General features: G+C 43.2%; 1 protein-coding gene across 3 annotated transcripts in view; it reads left to right on the forward strand.

Annotated features, from left to right (window-relative positions):
* LOC136840582 (E3 ubiquitin-protein ligase RNF19B-like) overlaps positions 1–20,124 on the forward strand; it is a 173,847-nt gene that overhangs the window by 51,676 nt on the left and 102,047 nt on the right. For all 3 annotated transcript variants that reach the window (XM_067107230.1, XM_067107232.1, XM_067107231.1), the window contains exon 6: positions 12,169–12,359. In XM_067107230.1, the coding sequence (XP_066963331.1) occupies positions 12,169–12,359 (191 nt within the window). The remainder of the gene's footprint in view (positions 1–12,168; positions 12,360–20,124) is intronic.

Consider the following 20,124-nt stretch of genomic DNA (forward strand, 5'->3'; position numbering starts at 1 on the left):
TTGATACAGTCAAGGTTCCTCGGTTCAGTGTTGAAGCAGATTATTATGTCCAAGTTGCTGTGTTCATGCAAATACAAACATTCATTCTTTACGTAGGGATTTTGCTTGCGTCTGTACCCCACTTTGCTTCCAGCTGCCATCAAGTCCAGATGTATTTTATGACTCTGGCTAACTTTTTACCATTTGAACTTTTGTTAAACTTGAGCCTTTTGTTTTATGCTGTTGACTATGTGTTTTAGTGCAATTTTTCAGACCCATTCTGTAAATAAAGCCCATCTTGCAAGGAATTAAAATTGTTTTCTCCTTGCTACCATGTATATATTTCTATTGGCCATGTAACAGCTTCTGCTGTTACTAATACAGATAGTCCCCGGTTATTGACGGGCTCGGTTATCAGCAGTCTGGTTTTTCGTCACTTGTTTAGGGACGAAAATTGGTGTTTTTTGGCACCGCTATGCGCAGATTTCCGCTGTTTGGCGCCGATAATTGTGTATTGCTGCCAATACTTATGTAACAGGCATCGGTAACCGAAATTTGCTGAAAAATCACCAACTTTCGGTTATCAGCGATTTTCGCCTATCGTCACACTGTCAGAACGGAACCCCCCACTGATAACCAGGGACTGTCTGTATACCTTTCAAGTATGGTAGGTTTAGCCACTTGGAAGTTTAATGACAGTAAGGTTTACAGTGTTTAGGTGGTATTGCTATCATAGCCTTCCTTTGTGTTCCTGGGAAGTAGGCTATGTAGTCTTATTCTTCTGATTTCTTTGGCTTTGTCTTTGTGATTCTCAACTACTGCAGATGAGGAGTTTAGACAAAGATGGAAGGAGGTAGAGGCATTCCTCTGTTCATCATCTTCATTTAGATCATTTTACTGAACCTAATAAGCTTTTTTCTGTGCATCTTTCCCTTCAGGGTAGGGCAAGTAGTCTCAGTCGCTGTTGGCATTTGGTATCTCAGGCAGGGCTGGCACTGAGTGCCACTCACTTGGTCAAGGTTCTCTTCATCTTGATGGCCAGCCCTATGAGAGCTGAAAATTGGCCCACTGGTCAGGTTAAACTACTTTATATAATAATAGTAATGGGTAATCACTTTGACTTTTTTGACTGTAATCCTTGTGGAGTTTGTCCATCGTCTCTGGTCTTCCTCTTTCAATACTTCCGAGTGGAGGAAGGAGAAGGCTACTATGTCTGGCTTTCCCTGCAGAAAATCTTGATAGGCTTCCAGCATTTGGTTCTTTTCTGAGGAAGAGGACTGATTTGGCTCATTCTAATGGTACCGTTGCAACCGTAGTTTGATGCATGGGTGCACCTTTTACCTGGGAGCCGGCTGGTTCCTAGGGCTGGCCAGTCCCAAGGGCCAGCCGGTCCTTGGGGTACCAGTTCATCAAGGCTCTCAGACTTACGGTTGGGACCCCTTGACACTACCCATCCTCTATACACGGGTGCAACTGCTACCCAGGCTGACTTGTCTGGTCAAGGCTCTCGGACCACCGCTCTGGGCCTCCCCTGCCACTACCCATGCTCCATGCACAGGTGCAACTGCTATTTGTGGTTCTCTGGAACACAGGGGTGTTAGTCCAGCATAGCTAGTCAGGCTATTTAAGCCAGCCAGGGTACCTTTACTACCTGTACAGGATCCTTGGCTTGCAGGGGCCTGGGGAGGTGACAGCCCATGTGGTCCTGTCATCCAGACTTAGTAAGGGGTGAGTCCCCCCTTCCTCCCTTTCTTTCCTGCAGAAGTCCAACTTCTGGGAAGGTTTTGGCACGATCATGGATACCCCTTGGGTTTGTTGTCAACTTGGTTTGATGACTGCCATGGCCTTGTTCATCTACCAGGGACCATTCTCCCTTTTTCCTAAGAGGTTTCTGAGAGAGGAGCTGGTTAAGTTTCAGGGCTAGGATAGGAAGCTTCTCATGTTTCTCCCAAGCTTTTTCATGAAGTATATACTCGTATTTGTCTTTCAACTGAACAGTTTATACATCCAAGCATAAAATGATCCTGTGGGGTTTTTGACAGGCTTCCTGTTACAGGAGAAGTGTCTTTGGTTTTTCAGCACCTAGAATGGTCCCAGGGGTCCTGTACACCAGGATTGAGATACCAAGGTGCAGAGGTTGCTGTTTCTAGTGGCCATCAAGCATGGTTGCAAGTCAGATGGCCTTAGGGAAGCACCTGGGCATTATCTGCAGGTTTTTCACTTCCACCAAAAGAACTTAAGGTCCTAACTTGGTTGAACCTTAGTCATGATTTGCTAGTGGTGTTTTGACTTATGAATTCACCTGTATCTGTACAGGGAATTCACTTAGGGCCAATCCAGCATAGTGACTTTCTACCTGCACCCCTGTCATCAAAAGGAGAATCTCTCTCTCTCTCTCTCTCTCTCTCTCTCTGTGTGTGTGTGTGTGTGTGTGTGTGTGTGTCAGGAAGGCAGTGGATGACCTGAAGGAGGAGGCTATAGACAAACGCTGTGGGCTGGGGTAGTCTTTGTTGACTACCCAGGCCACCAGATAATTTCTGGTGAGATATTTTTTGTGTGTGGGGGGATGAGATACAGTGTTGTATCAAGTCTTTGGGCAAAATTTGGCACTGTGTAAATGGTCTGGCTCTGGGGTCAACTTCAATCCTTTCAGAATGAAATAGAGGCTGCACCAAGATTGGTACAGTCGACTAAACAATACACATCTTTGCCAGGCAGTGTCGTGAAGGCTCTGAGGCTTGTAAGGCCCTGAGGTTGAACTTCCACATTAAGTTGGTCTTCTCTTCTTTGGAATAGCAGAGGTTCAATTTTGTTTTTCATGTGGAGTTTCCCAGACTACTTCTCCAGTTGGGAGTTTCGTCTCACCTTTAATGTCTCTTCTGTTTTTGGAAAGGTGGTAAGAGGAAGGAGAGAGGAGTGAATGCAAGAGCGGCATTCTTTCCCTGTGGCTGCCATAAGAGAGAGCCTGTCTCTTTGGAGTCCCTGACACTTACCCATTTCCTGTTCATTTCCTCGCCTTATTCGCAGTTCGCAATGGGACTTCGACCTTAGTAGGGGGTGTGCAATGCTGAAGATTGGCGCCCTAAGTTGAGGGAGAGTGACATATCTTTTTTAAGGGACTAAAAGGATGGGTATTGTTCACACACACACACATTTGGTTATCTAGGAAATAACTCAGCTTTGGTCTCTGGGAAGAAGGGCTGTCATGTTTACTCTCTGGGAGGAAGGTCTTTCATCAGGAATCAGTCACCTTCCCCAAGGTCTAATGAAGAGTCTACGTTGGTGTCAGCTTACACTCTTTCGTGAGAGGTATACTGGATGTATTTGGATATTGGTTTGTCCTGGCAAACTTGTTGCAGTTTTGGCCATAAGGCAGCCTTCTTTCTTGAGTTTATTGGTGATGAACTTTTGAGATATTCATCCTCTTTCCCGACCAGAGAATGATCACATGGGTTTCAGGTTTAAAGCAGCAACAAAAGCCTTTTCATAGGATTCTTTCTTTAGCAAATTCAGGGAGGTTGCGCACAAGTTCCTTTTGTAGCAGGGACAACTCGCTTGGTGTTGTCACCATTTAGTTCCCCTGTTGTCCTTGTAGAGGTGGGTTTCATAGGGCAACTTCGCCTCCTCTCCCAACCTAGAGTCTCAGGAAGTTGTGTCTTCAGGGGACTGAGACTATGGCAGGATGATGGGAACTGTACATGGGTGTGCCACTAGATTTTTACCCCCAGAGATGCTTTCATGGTCAGATGCATCAAATGATGGGCTGATGCCCAGGTACCTTTTGACACCAGCTCTCCAGTCAGAGACAGATAGTTGGGACATATGGTCTCTAATCACCTGTATGCCAAAGAATTTGTTTGAGATTTAAAGGTTCTGAGCTTACACCTGGCTACCAATCGGCACAACAGGTAGCTCTGGAGTTTTTTCTTCTCCAAGCTTTCTTTGGTTTAAGCATGGAGAAAGGTTTCTCTCCTGAAAGCAATCTCAAGCCTTGTGTCTTTATTGCCATTTTGCCTTTTAGTACATAATCAACAACAGGTTGATTTCTGTTTTTCTCTGGCAAAATCTGGGACTTATGTGTCCATGCCAAGTAATATCCGGACCTGCTGTAGCCTCGTGGTTTGAGGTCGTCGGAGATATTCCTCTCTAGTTAAACTTTGGATCCAGCAACTCATAGTTTGGTATTTCACATCCTGGTGAGTTCTGGCACTTCATGCCTGGATGTTTTCCAGCCTCTTCCCCGATGAGAGGGTTCTTTCTTCATCCTTGAGTGGCTGCTTGTAAGACTAGAATCATCTTTTAATTATTAGTGTTGGAGACGAGGTATCTCTGTGGCCAGAGATGTTTGTCATCGGTTAGTGGTGTTTTGCTCACCTAGTTTTGCCTTGGTTCTTGAAAGATGTTGTCAGCCTTCACCATAGTTTGATTCTAGGAGTAGATCTCTCCATTTTGATGTGAACACAGAGAATGTGTATTGTTTAGCCCTGACATTGGTATAGATATAGGCGAGTCATCACAGCTCTCATATGTATGGAACTCAGGAGGATGGAGTTCTTTTTGCCTGGAATATCTCAAATTTGTAACCAAATTCAAAACTGTTGGTCATGGCAGATTGAACCTACCTTGTTATCTTCACTGAAGGACTTTTCAGTAGTGACTCTAGTAAGACACAACTGATTGCTATTGGAGTGTTGCAGTAACTGTCTTGAAGGAACTTGACACCTCAGATTGGCGTGCTGAAAACTGTTCATTTAGTACTAACAGAGTTGAGGAAGGAGTTTCGAGTACACTTACCTCTGGGCTCTGTAAGTTGATCCACCAGTATTGTCTCTTCCAGCGTGGAAGGAGAATTGCAACCTGGATGAGAGCTCATGATGTAGGGCAATCGCCCTATACTTTGCACTCAGTAGGAACCTGTTGGCTTTCAAGTATTTAAGTGTGGAGAGGTGGTTGGGTATGAGCACCTGCATGTTGTTTTACCTGTGAAGTGTTGTGTACTAGCCTTGGACACTTTCAGTGGACCAGTGGTGGCTGCTCAACAGGTTGGATTGCGAGCCCAGCTCCTTCTGGGACAGGTAGCAACTTGCATAGGTGGCCTGAGGTAGGAGTTAAGATACAGATGGCTAAATGTTGGCTTTAATGGTTATAGTGCCGTTACATCTTGCTACAATCAACTGTGCTTCCCCAATCCCAAACCACAACAACCCACAATGCACCAGTCTTATATAAGCAGAGCTTCGACATGCGCAATATAATATGCAAGACTTAATAAATATCAATCTCAGTGTTTAATAAATAACAATCTCATTGTTTGATAGGATTTGAGATGTCTGTATGATGGTGCTCAATGTACTAAGAACAATGTTGGTAAAGGTAACTTTTCTTTTTCCGAGTAGTGTAAAAACTTGATATTGGGTTCTCTACCTTGTTTACTGATTAGCGTAATATAATGTAAATATTGTGTTCTCTACCGATCGAATATTTTTGGTAGTGGATACATATCTGCAATCTCGAATTATGTTGGTTAGGATTTGAGATATGTTTGTATGATTGTATTGTGTACTTCATAACATTTGCCCATAAAAAATTAAGTGAAATCTTATTATTACACCTTCCTTCGCAGAGAACTGAAAAGTGTAAGGGTAGGAAGAGAATTGTGCTTAATGTTTTGGTTACAATGAGCTTTAGCAAGAAGACGTTCTCGTCAGCTGAGAACCGTGCTTTGGTACTTGCTTCAGCAGTACATATAATAAACAAGATGACACGAATTGTGAAGAGTTCCATATTTTTTTAGCTCATACAAGAGCACCCAGTAGTGCTCACCAGCTCCCGAGCTACTAGCTCACCTGGCACCAACTGCAGAGCGTTGGACACCCACTGTCGAGCACTTCGGTGCCCGCTCTCGGGTGCTTGGCCCAGTTACTGAGATCCTGGCACCACTGAGTGCTCAGTGCCAGTTTCTGAGATCCTGGTGCTAATTCTCAGGCACTCCGCACCAGTTACTGAGATCCTGGCGCCTCCTCTCTCCTACTGCTGGCCCTCCTGCCTTTTTTATCCACTTGGTACCGCATCAGGCTCCCTCACTTCCTTCCTGTGCCATTGCCGGTCTTGTGTCAGGGTTAACAGATGTTAACCTTGTAATAATAGTGTGGTGTTGTGCAGTGGAGGTGGCTACTCGTCCCTCGATGCTCCTAGACAGAGGTCACTGTCAGACTCCCATGCACCAGGGAGGAGGCAAACTGGAAGTCCAAAGGAGGTCAGGGGTGTACACACGGGTAGTCGCCCCCTCAGTCAAGCCTGTTGCCAGTCCCAGGTATCGACAGACAGCCACTGGAGAGGCGTCTTACTGGATGTGTAGTGAAGGGGTAGCTGTCTGGCCCCTCAAATCTCTTAAACCCAGTCCCTGTCAGACTCCCATGTACCAGGGAGGAGGCATACTGAAGTCCATGGAAGTCTGGAGGGGTTTGCCCCTGGTTAGTTGCCCTCAGTCAAGCCTGTTGTCTGAATGTCGACGAACAGCCATAGTAAAGGCATCCATAGAGATGTACTTTTTGAAGGTTTGCGACCCTTCGGTTAACTCCTTTACTGCAAAGCTGCACTTGAGTAACAGACACTCTTGGGTATTCTGCCATGTCACTACAAGTTAAGTGGAGGCTTGTGAAAAGTTAGGTATACCTTAGTTTAACCAGACCACTGAGCTGATTAACAGCTCTCCTAGGGCTGGCCCGAAGGATTAGACTTATTTTACTTGGCTAAGAACCAATTGGTTACCTAGCAACGGGACCTACAGCTTATTGTGGAATCCGAACCTTATTATAGCAAGAAATGAATTTCTATCACCAAAAATAAATTCCTCTTATTCTTCATTGGCTGGTCAGAGATTCAAACTCATGGCCAGCAGAGTGGTAGCTGAGAATGGAACCCACCCTCCCAACGAGGAACTGTGGAGGCTTGTGGAATGCCAGTATTGGCGCTAAGGGGAACACAAACTCCTGAGCGCCTAATATAGCCTGAGCTTCCAATAGCACCTGGGCTCCCTATAGCGCCAGAGCTCGCCTTCAAGTAGAGCTTCCAGCACCAGCTCTCATGCATCTGGCACCAGCCTGCTAGTGGCTGATGCCAGTCTCTCTCTACAGCTTGGTGTTGGTCTCTTCTAAGAACAGACTGCTGTTTGTTTTTGAGTGCAGTTCCCAGTTGAACGCCTAGCGCCGGTCTTCAAGTGGCTGACTAGTCTCTGATCATCGGGTGTCCTTCTTCAGTATCGGACTCCCTCCTTTGAGTACCATACAACTGCTCTTAGGCGGTTTTGTCTCTTTTCAGCCTGTCCCACCTTCACCTAGAGTTCCAGGTGGGCTGAACTGCTCCCTTTTATGACATCATTTAGTGTCTCAAAGTACTGTCCTTTGCAGACAGGGACTTTTGTGTAGGAGTTTATGAGCTTGTTGAAGAAGGCTGTTACCCCTACAGGGAGTTGGGAGTCTGACTTAGTATTTTTAAGGGAGCAAGACAAGTGTTTTTTGTCCTTCTCTCCCTCTGATGCTTAGACGGAATTAGTCCTGTAGCAGAAGTCGTCACTCCTGGTTGTATTCAAGACCATTGTTACCCATGGCCAGTCTTTTATGTATCTTATGGACTTTCCAAGTTCCTATAAACGTGTCAGATATTGCTTTTTAACCAAGTACAGTTCTGCATATGTTGTCAGTCTGTACGAGGTGCCATTGAGTCCACACAAGGTGTTATCGCACTTAGTTGTCTGCATGAGGTTCTACAAGTTTGTTCTCTTGCAGAGACCAACCAAACAGTCCTGTTGCCCACTCTCCAGGGCAGTTGGGTGGAGTTCCTGGATATGTAGGATACTTCATTTCATCTCCACATACAGACTCCAAAAGATATCTCTGACCCACCCTATTCGATATATATGGCATAAGACTTCATTTCTTCTCGATCCTCGCTCACTCCTAGACTGGTATTCCTTTAGACAAGATCACAGTCCTTACTTTTTACATCAGCTCGCCACCAAATGACAAGAGGGTATTTCTATGGATGATAAATAAAATGTTTTTCTAGTCCAACTGGAGTTTTTGATGGTTGAAGTGAGCGGTCTGAAACTCAGTCTTACTCTTGAGTGGACCTTGAATCCCTTGAATTGTCTGGTTATGTACCTCTGTGGGGCAGGCTGATCTTGACTGTCTGCATCCTTAAAGGAATCTTCTAGCCTGGGCAACAGACTCCTCTCTGCAAGATCGTTTCAACCTGGACCTCTAAGCTCCTCCACTGATCAACATAGTCAAGGAAGGGCTGGACAAGTTTTCAGGTTGATGGCAATGTAGTGATGACACTTTTAGCCCCATTCTGGACCATGAATATTGGTTCCTGAACCAGGTATGGTTGGTGGTGGACTCTTCATGACTCCCACAATCCATTTCTACACAGACAACCTCACTTCAAAAGATATTACTAAAGGGTGGACAACTTTTCTTGGACAGATTTAGACTGTCCGGGGGCTTCCCTGGAAGAAGTGAACTTTTCAAGCAACTGCAGAAACTTTTTCAAGATGCAGACAGCAGTCTTCTTGCAAAGTACTCTAATCAAAGTAGGCAGTCTTCCGTCGATGGTGTAACAGCTATAACATCTCGTCTTTGAATTCCTCTTTAGCTCAGGTAGCGGAACTACTCCTATACCTGAGGATCACCAAGGGGGCTCTCTTCTTCCACCTTCAAGGTCTAGTTTTATCTTCTAACCAAGATCTTAGTGTCTCATGAAGTCTTTCAAGACTTCCAAAGCAGAGAGGAGTCTACTCCGTATATTATAATTTGGACATAGCTCTCGAGTGGTTAACAGGCCCCTCTATCAAGCCTCTCCGTTCCACAACAGTTAACTTGACTAGAAAACTCTGATCTTTATAGTCCTTGTAAATGCTAAACTAGTGAATGAGCTTCAGACTATAGACAAATAAGCAGATTCTGCTCAGGGAGACACAGTCTGTGAACAAGATCTGTGCTTTCTCCCTTAAGTGATTGTTGGACGTCCCTGGCTCTGGGAGAGTGAGCTAAATGCCTAGTTTGAGCTTTCAGGTTTTACCTGAAATAGCTTTTAATCAGAAGGCCATCCAGACAAGATCCTGTCTCGCCCTCAGTTTATGAATGCATTGTCCTTCATTCTCAGTGAACTGTGTTATTTGAGACGCACTCTAAGTTTCAGGAGAATGATTTGCCTACCTGTTAAAGGAAAGCTAAGATGCTAGAGTTGCCTCTGCCTCATTAGCTTTCAGGCACAGTGTGCCCCTGATGTCCAGTCTGCAATCGACCTTCTGGGAGTGCAATCAATCTTCACTTCTCACTTTTCAAAGAAAGTTAAAAACAGTGTTAGATTCTTGCAGTACCTTGTGATCATTATTAGTAACCTGGCATGACATCACTGAAGGAAGCATAGGATGTTCTATCTATTCACCTTGTAGTAAGGTGCTGGAATTTGTGAGAGCCAGGGGATACAATATACCCAGAGCACCCATCACTGTCAGTGAATGGGTTGTGGTCTTTATTTCAGTGCAAATGACAGTCTTATCTGGTTGTGTTTATATTGGTGCTGTGCCCAGGGCAAGGGCACTTGTTAAAGTTTTCCTAGCCATTGGATAACTCCTTGACCTGCATAACTTCCACTGATGCTTTGCTAGCCATCGGAGTACTCCTTGGCCACAAAGCTCCCACTTTAGTTGCAGATGCTCCTGGCTATACCACCACATCGCTACAAATTAAGTTGAGCACCAACCTGAGGCAGTTTTCTAATGCAGGCTCTCATAACTTATAAGGAACGATAAGCATTGTTTTCATTGCGAGCAGCTTTTCTTATTTCAAATTCATTACATATCTAAATGTTTTGGAGTAGAGTATGTCCATGTATCCCACCACTGGTCAGTGTGGGAATCAGCTATGTAATTACTTGGTAAGTTAATTACAGCATATAAAAATGGTATTTTTATAATAAAATAAAGGTTTATATATACTAACCAGGTAATTACATGATCAAAGCCCTCCCGCCTCCCCTCAGATGGACATATGGCATAAACAGACTGAGGTTGTCTGCTAAGTCGTTCCTGCTATTCCTGTGAGTGGGTGGGACCAGTCATCTGCACTAAACTTTGAAGTGTTACCCACAAATTTTTTAATTTAAGCTGCCATGCAAAAGGAAACTATAGCTATGTAATTACTTGGTAAGTATATATAAAACTTTATTTTATTATAAAAATGTCATTTTAGTAGTTAAGTGTATCTTAGTTTAACCAGACCATTGAGCTGATTAACAGCTCTCCTAGGGCTGGCCTGAAGGATTAGATTTATTTTACATGGCTAAGAACCAATGGTTACCTAGCAACGGGACCTACAGCTTATTGTGGAATCCGAAACACATTATAGAGAGAAATGAATTTCTATCACCAGAAACAAATTTCTCTTATTCTTCATTGGCTGGTCGGAGATTCGAACTCGCAGCCAACAGAGTGGTAGCTGAGAACGGAACCCTAGTAGTAGTACTTTGTATATAATGTAGGTTAGAAAAATACTATACAGTACTACTACATGTACAAATTTCAGTTTACTTTGTATACTGTAGCTTAGGAAAATATGTACAAATTTCATTAAATACAATGTATTACAGTATAATTTGGTATTTTTATTTCCTGAATTACATGTACTGTAGTGATAATTTTAGAGATATACAGCCCATAGAAAAATCAACGAATTAGTGAAAAATCCCCAGCGGAAAAGTGAATACAGTAATGTGTTCCACAAAAATCCGCAACAAAATAAAACACGTAAAAATGAGAGGGCACTGTACACAAACTAGTCTTCAGTAGGAGGGATCATGAATGGCTTGAGTTTATACCCAGCCACATTTCCCCCAAGGAGGAGAGTCAGTCGATCTTTGTATGCCTTAAACACGGGCATCGTTTTTGCCTCTTTGTGGATATAGGACCGTTTAGGCATCTGCTTCCAGTACAGCCCTGTTTTGTTGACATTGAAGATTTGATCTGACAAGTACCCTTCATCAGTGATGATATTATGCAAAGCGTCCTTAAGTTTAGCGGCTCCGCCATCAGTGCTAGCTTCTTCACTGCTAATTTTCACACTGAAAATTATGGCAGGTTTTGAAACGCTGAAACCAGCCATGACTTGCTACAAAATATTTGGTGTGGATATCGTAGTTTTTCTTTAGTTTCTCGAAAAGCAGGCGTGTTGGAATGGTCAAGAGGCTGAGTGGCCCAGATCTCTCCTTTGTTATAATTGTGGAATGAATTGAAGCGGATGCCTTTACAACATCCATTATCTGTTTCTTGTCTTTAATGATGGTGGATACCATTGACTACGATAGACGCTCGTCGTGCTATGGCTGTGACTGCCTTTCCTATGGCATGCTGGTTGATAATTTTCATTTTCTGCTCTAAAGTGATGTAATGCCTCTTCTTCATCACACCACCGGCAGGAGATTCATTTGGGTGTTTGGAAGACACGCTGATCTTACACACATTTGCATTTTAAACAGTTCAAAATGGAAAAAAAATCATACACTAACACTGACCCAACTTTACTCTGTAGACGGCAAGTGCAAATGATGGATAGGTCAAGGCGAGAGATTTGCACATCCCAGCCTCATTGGGCAGTGCATCGTACCGTACACTGCTGCCTGAGCCTATCGTGAGATTTGAAATTTTTGTCATATTGGTATCATCGTAGCATAAAAAATATCGTACTGTAACCAATATCGCCATCATAACTACAAAATATTGCAACTCGAACCATCGTAACTAGGACTACCTGTATAAGTATTTAGGTTCAAAGTGACACTATAACCAGCTTTGTTCTTTACTAAGAAAAATGAATTTACAGAGTACAGTGAAAAAAATATTTTTGTGCTCATTTGCAGGCTAATTGAGATATGCCACAAAATTTTGAGAACACTTGAAATCTCAGAAGGATTAATAACACTGTACTAGCAGTGTACTTTTTTATGTTTTAGCAGATATGGGTTGTAACTATATGATATAACTATCAGTGAGATTTGATAACTCCCTTACCATAGTATCATCTGAAGCAGAAATGTTTAGGGTTTGGTTTATGGTGTAGGATATTTTATACATTATAATTCGAATTTGTATTGGATTCCATAATGTTTAAGTCTTCAAAATGTTTTCAGGTATGCTGTTGTTGCATCTGGGTGTGCTGGCTGTCCAAAATTGAAATGTGAGCGTCCTGGGTGTGGAACCTATTTCTGTTATCATTGTAAAGCAGAGTGGCATCCCAATCAGACCTGTGATATGGCAAGAGCTCAGAGGTCGCCCAATGTCCTTCTTTCTTCTTTTAATCATCTCCATGACATTCAGAATAGTAAGTATCAATTCTTAACCATTGAAGACTTGTTAGTAAGGTTTAATTTTATTCCAAGGTTAATTTTGGTTATTGCAAAATGTTTCATAAGTAACCTGTTAGTCAAGTTAGAATTGAACATGACCTGTATGTTTCATGATAACCTGCTTGAAAACCACTTAAATAAATCCCAGGAAGTTCCAGAACACAAAAAATTTGAATTTGCTGCAAATATTGAGTGCATTAAAACTGTAGATATGCACAGAAATTTCAGCACAGGATTACCTTACTTGTTAATGTTACTCTTACCATCTTACTTGAAATACATTGGTATATTATTAACTTGCTACTCTTACCATCTTACTTAAAATACAGTGGTATACTATCAACTCTTGGAACCAGAACTGTATCAAGAGACATGTTATAGACAAAAGAATTCAGGACATTTCTGCAAATAACATTTACACTACATTATGGATTGAGGGTTATTACGAAATATTACTCGTAAAACTTTTTAGAAAGTTGTAACACAAAGCAATCAAGAGAGGCAGGACAGTGTTTTTTAAAGCAGTTTCGTATATAAAATTCACTGGAGGATGATATGAACTGATGAATTGTGAGCAGTTTTTTTGCATAGGTTACAGATTTATTCTGCAGTTATTATGACATTTCATAAAGCAATACTTTTATTGAAACTTAATATAAAGAGGAAAAGGCAGAGGAAAAAATACTCTCTCTCTCTCTCTCTCTCATATTTAGCAGTGTTATACATAAGATTTGAGACATATTCAATCTGTCTTCCTAGAAAGTGATGTTGAATAAGCTTTTAAGACTAAGGGAACTGTACCACTTGAAGATGGGAATTGAGAAAAAACTGAATACAGTGACTTCTTACATACATAAGAGTCATGGTCTTTGACCTGTTGGACTTAGGTTGGAAATTTACATAAATCTAAAATACCTTCAAACCTGTTCACAGGGTAGTAAAAGCATAGAGAGCAATTATGGTTGTAGATTCGACATGTAACTTTCTTAATAATTTATACAGTATGTATGTAAGTACAGGGCAGATAATGCTTGCTAAATTTATTTGAGTTAAGCCTAGACTGCTCTGAACAGTAGATAACCAGAAATGATTAGCTTGGTCTAAATACTTCATCAGTCAAAGCTATGGCACAACAGTCAGTTCTCCAGTTTATCTCCCAACATTTATGTAATTATAATTATTGGTTTTGGTAAATGTGTTTTGTGTAATAGTCTATTATAAGTGCTGTATATCAGGAATAGATATTTGTTATGATAGCAGCTCTAATGTATACAGTATGACAAAGTTGTGTGACACTTTTAGAAGGGCATATCTGTTATTAATTTTTCTTTTTTGTTTAATCATTGTTTTTATTTATTAAACTTTGTAAAAACTATAAAATCATATTTATTTAACTAATAATTCAATATTACAGTAAATGGAAAAATTTAATAATCTGTATAAAGTAAGATGATATTGCACTTGAGAGGGGTATGTAAATAAGAAATACAGTGGAACCTTGGATAAAGGCTCTGATGTTCCAGAAAGCTGTCCCTTAACTGAACAAATTTTTTTATAAGGAATGATGGGAATTGGATTAGTCTGTTCCAGACCCCAAAAATAAAACAAATAAAAAACATTTTAACTTAAATTTAACTGGCCTAACATGCAAAAATTATACATGAAATAAGTATGAATTTGTTCTCACTTACTAATGATTGGGAGAGTTGATGGCATATGTGGTAGGTAGTGAGAAATGTGAAGAGGAGAGATTTTATTGTTTGGAAAGGGATCCCCTTCCATAAAAACATAAGGTAGCTGTGCTTCTGGAGTTCTTTCTTTTTTCTGTCTCTTTCAGCTGCTTTCTTTTTGAGCTTCCCTGTGTTTTCCTCTAAAAACCTGTCCAGTAATGTCTGTTTTTATATAAGTAACTTACTAAGTAATTACATAGCTATTAGTTTCCAACTATCATGGTTGCTCTTCTATTGTGTTTTGTTGTAGGTAACTAGCCCCGCCCACTTTCAGGGAAGAATAGGTACAACACAGCTGAAGAGCTCAATTCGTTTCTGCCAGTCAGTGACTGAACATCGGTTGTTTGAGCAGCTTTTTGTTTCGATCTTCTCACTGGATGGTTGTGGCTATCGCTGTCTTTGGTGAAATATTCATTCTTTTTGGTAGCGTTCGCGCTAATTACAATTAGCTTAGCAAGATTTGACAGAATTTTTTCCTGATTGTGACTGTTTTGATTATGTCTGACTTCAGTTTGACTAGTATCTGGTTTTGCACCAAAGGCTGCGGTACCAGACTGACGCCAGCTAAATACGACTCGCATACTATTTTCTGTCATTGCAGAGGGCAAATTTGTTCTTCGGGTCTAACTTGTGAAGAGCGTAGGGATTTGGATGAAGGGAAATGGAAGACTTTGAATGCACATCTTGACAAACTTCAAAGAAATAGGCAGAGAAAGGTGGCTGCTACAGCTGAAGCTAGTGGTTCTGCTTGCCAGGTTTCTTCTCCTCATGTACCTGTCCTGTCTATACCTGTGACTGTTTTTTCCCCAGTTACCAGCCCTCCAACTTTTCCAGCAACTCCATTACCTAGCTCCCAAACTTCTGAACCCAATGCCATTACCAGCCTTGAAGCCAGGATAGACCAGAAATTCTGCCTTTTGGTCAATACTGTACCCCAAATTGGGGCTTCAGTCAAGGTCCTTATGGACAAGATGAGGGCAAGTGATCTCAGTGCAAGTGTAGTGTCAGTGGAGGAGATGACTACTTGCCTCACCGATGCTCCTAGACGAAGGTCCCTGTCAGACTTGAATAAACCTGGGAGGAGGCAAACCGGAGGTCCAAGGGAGGTCGGTGGGGTTTGCCCACAGGTAGTTACCCCTCAGCTGAGCCTGTTGTACGTAAATCCCAGGACTCGGTGGACAGCCGCTGGAAAGGCATCCAGGTGGAAGTTCATGTGTTGTCAACTAATGGTTCGGAATCTAGTGCGGCAAGGGGCTTAGTTGGCAATTTTCTAGAGCTTTTAGGCCATTGAAAAGGTATGCATCCGCTGCTGAGCATGCTTCCCTGCTTCCTCATAAGCAGCCCAGATAACAGGAGCATAGTCCCAAGCCTTCCTGTAGCTTCTGGGACAGTCTCAGTCATTTGTCTCCTGAGTCTTCAGTGGTAGAGTGCCGGTATTTGGCTCCAAAGCGGTCTTCCTCCTTTAAGAAGTATTCTGAGCGTCCAGTGTTCCAGCACCCAGTTGTCTAAGTGTCTAGTGTTCGAGCACCCATTGTCTTAAGCGTCCTGTGTGCGATTGCCCAGTGTCCGAGGGTTTACCTGTGCCCGCGCATCCACCTGTGTCTGTGCGTCCACCTGTCCGCTTGGCACCAGCATCTGTCAAGCATTCGGCGCCACATTCCGGTCGCCAGATGTTGCCGCTCCAGTCTGGCTTGGTGGGCTTGTATACCCCTGTTGTTCAGGATCCTTCTTTGGAACCTATCCACCACTGTCTGGACAGTATTTTGGATCTTTCACAGAAGTCTCCTATAGCGACCCAGGATCCACTGGACTTAACTCCTTCCTCAATTTCGTCCGTTGATGAAGACATCGAGCAGGAGCAGCCTACTTCGGTTTACGCAGTTCTCTTGAAATACTTCCTTTTATGTTATCCAACCTTCTTCACTCCAGCAACCCCAACGTCTCCTGGTTCAGAGTTTTATGATGAGACAGCCTGCAGAGTCTTCCAGGCTGCCCAAGATGGTCCTTTCCTCTTCATCAAGGAAAGCCTTATCTGGGATTGATGGTTGGTTAACAGAGAAGAGGGATCTTGGTAAGGCTGTTTTTTGCACCCCTCCTTCTCACCTGTCACAAAGGAGGTATCTTTCATATGCCACTAGGGAAATTCTTTCTTTGGGAGTTTCTGCCTCTTCCCAAGAGGACTTCTCCAGCCTGATTGAGGAAGGAGTTAAGTCCAGTGGATCCTGGGTCGCTATAGGAGACTTCTGTGCGTAGGTCAGCGTTTTCCTCCGCCAAGATTGTTTACGTCATCAGAACTGGACCATTTAGTTTGTGACTTTCAAGGTCTTTGAAGTCTTAAGTTTCTTAGACTGGACTGTAGTGGCCTTAGCTAAGAAGATTGAAGACTATGCCATGCTTCAAGAAAATTTTGTTTAGACTGGCTGGGAGTTCTCTCATGTGCAGACAAGGTGATTGGGTATGGCTTCTAAGAACTGACTGCCTTATTTTCTGTGGGGGTTCTCAAGAAAAGGGAGCTGTGGTGTTCATTTACCACAAAGGGGGTCACTCCCTCCCAAAAAGGCCGGCTCTCCTGTTTGCGCCCTTGGACCGTTTTAGTTTGTTTCCTTGTGCTACAGTGGAACACGTAGCAGCAGAATGTCATGAACCAAACCTCGGTTTATCAGGTTCCATCATCAGTTACAGAGAAATGGACTGGAAAGACTGGCAGAAGCTGAGACAACAATGGGGAAAGGGGAACATCAAAACCAGCAAAATAACCTTAATATTAATATTACGTAATATACATATTTACAATTGAGTCAAGTCTGATTAAATCAGTAAATAAATATACCACATCACACAACCAAAGAGTCAGTCATAAGTAACAAAGATATAACAAAAGTAGTTACTTTAAAATAAAACATTACCACCCAAGCAAAACCATCAAAACATCAAATCAAAGTAAACACTCAAGCTACATCAAGAAAACACAAACATTACAGACAGCATAATGATGACAAGTAGCATCAGTTATTAACATAAACCGTGGTATAACCAAAAATACACAAATATCTGAGAACTCAATAAAGCAGCATAAATAACAATAATCCAAACTATCAAATAATACCAATTCACTCATAATAACAATCAATTCATAAATATCGGTAATACATTACAGGCAGTCCCCGGTTATCGGCAGCCTCGGTTACCAGCAATCTGGTTTTACGGGCTTGTCTAGCGACAACGATAACCAGATTTTCGGCGCTGATAACCGGTTATTGGCACTGATCGCCTCTTATCGGCGCCGCTAACCAGGGACCAGTGCTATTTACGCCGATTTTCAGTTAGTGGCGATTTTCGGTTGTCATCACACTGTTGGGAACGGAACCCCTCCGATAACCGGAGACTGCTTGTACAATCCTCCTACAGTCGAAAACTGAACATCTATCCAGAGATGTCAAGACCGCTGACAAGGTTCACAGAGGATGACCATCAAAGGTCATCGAGGATGACCATACTACTGCCGTGAAGTCATCAAAACCGCCCCATGACGGCAAACAGGAACATCTCCACGAAACACAGATGTTCACAGCAGAGTCAATGCGACAGCCGAACTGCTGTCTCAGAGGAATGCCTCCTCTCCTTTGATGACTACGGTTGAGCCATCAACTCTCCTCTAACTTGAATGGAGTTCTCATCCTCGAATGCTGTAGGGGCCAACAGGTAACAACTACCTGCTGTTAAATGAGTCCATGCTACTAAGCTGTCTAGACCCTGACTCGATGATTACCCAAACTTGACTAACTTTCTGCCGACGAAAGCAAACAGACGTGAACTCTAAAACTCAAACAAAAATAAGCACCACTGGGAAAGGAGTGCACCCACAACAAGGAACAATCGTTCCTTACATAAAACAAGCACTAAGCCTTACAAGAATTACAGAAGAAATCAACTCAAGATCTGCTGGCACAGTCTGCCAAGCGCCCCAAGGAGTCAGGACGTGGTTTTTTGGTTTCCTTTAGTGCAAGGACAATCTCCCCGCTTCAACAGCACCCCTTTCAAGGCGGCAGAGCAAAGTTTCAGGCCCGCCCATGCACAAACCTTTGGTTATTCCTGCCCACCAAGAAATCATCCGCTAAACCCTCCTCTCGCGAGTGTGGATCCTGTCTTCCGTGTTCCTGTGGGAGCCAGGCTTTTCTATTTTTGAGGCAAATGGGAAGCCAGGAATGTAGAGCCATGGTTCTTGGAAGTCCTCAGGGAGGGCTATTCCCTCCCGTTCGGGTAGAAACCTCCTTTAGTGTCATCCCCCATCAGCTTGACAGCCTACTTGTTAGGCTCGGAGAAGATTTTGGCCATGTCAGAAGAGGTCTTGTCCCTGTTCGAGAAGAGAGCTGTAGAGGTGGTCGAAGACATAAGCACAGAAGGTTTCTACAACTGTCTGTTAGTTGTCCCCAAGACATTGGGGTGTTGGAGGCCTGTCCTGGACATCAGCACTCTTAATTTCTTTGATCAGACAAAAAAATTCAGGTTGGAAACGAACCAGTCAGTTTGGTCATCCATTCGCCAGGGAGATTGGATGGTAACCATCGATATGCAGGGTGCACACTTTCATGTCCCAGTACATCCAGACTCCAGGAAGTACCTGAGGTTCTTGTTCTAAGGCAATGTATTTTAATTTCAGGCTCTGTGCTTCGGCCTCTCTACAGCTTCTGAAGTATTCACCTGTGTTCTCACCCCTCTGGCAAAGTGGCTCTATCTTATGGGTATCAACATCTGCCTATATTTGGATGATTGGCTTCTACACTCCCCCTCAAGAGGAAGATGCACGGAGGACCTTCAGTAGACACCTCTCCTTGCCCAAGAATTGGGCCTCTTAATCAACCTGCAGAAGTCGCAGTCAGTCCCGACTCAATTGATTCTCTATTTACGGATGAGGATCGACTGAGTTTTCGGGCTTTTCCATCCCACAAAAGAGTCCAATCCTTCCTCTGGACAGTATGAAACTTCCTCTCTCTCCTGTCCTTCTCGGGCAATGAATGGACGAGTCTACTGGGCACTCTCTCATCCATCAAGAAGTTTGTACATTTAGGAAGACCCCATACGAGTATTACAATTCATCCTTAAGGCCAGTTGGCACAGAAAGACACTTCCAGATTTGTTTGTTTTCTGCGTCGCTCCCGAGACCAAGGAGGACCTTCAGTGGTGGCTGGCAGAAGGACGGTTTTCAATAGGGAAGTCGCTGCATCCTTTGAGCCCCAACCTAACCTTATACTCAGGCGCATCAGATCTGGGTTTTGAGGGGCTCTTTTAAGAGAATATGGAAGTTTCTAGGACATTGTCTCAGGATGAGAGAAAGCTCCACATCAGTGTGAAGGAGCTGAAGGCAGTTCATTTGGCCCTCCAATCTTTTGCTGCAGCGATGTTCAACAAAACAGTCACAGTCCATTCGAACAATATAACTGTGCTGGCTTACATGAAGAACCAGGGAAGTACTCACTCCTTCCTTTACGTAGCAGCCAAGGATCTCCTCCTCTGGGCGCAGGGCATTCGCACCAGGATTGTCACAAGCTTCATCCTGGGCAAATTAGACATCCTAGTAAATGAGTTAAGTTGCTGCAGACAGGTTCTACTTAACGAATGGACACTGAATCCGCTGGCGTGCACCGACCTGTGGAAACGGTGGGGAAAGCCGTCAATATACCTGTTTGCAACGTCGAGAAATCATCGCTTTCCCATGTATTGTTCTCCAGCCCCAGACCCTCTGGCATGGGCAGCAGATGCAATGCTTCAGGACTGGTCGAACTTGGACGTGTACGCCTTCCCACCATTCAGCTTGGTGAGGGAAGTCATAAACAAGTTTCTTACTCACAGCAACACGTCAGTGACCCCTGTAGTTCCTGGTGGACTTCCCAAGACTTCTGCCACAGAGACGAAGTCTTCTCAAACAGCCACACTTCCATCGTTTCTACCAAGGCTTATCTGCTCTTGCTCTGACAGGCTTCAGATTGCCAGGAAGCTTGTCAGAGCGAAG

Source organism: Macrobrachium rosenbergii, chromosome 8 (assembly GCF_040412425.1).
Source record: "Macrobrachium rosenbergii isolate ZJJX-2024 chromosome 8, ASM4041242v1, whole genome shotgun sequence".
In the NCBI taxonomy this organism is placed as follows: Eukaryota; Metazoa; Arthropoda; class Malacostraca; order Decapoda; family Palaemonidae; genus Macrobrachium; species Macrobrachium rosenbergii.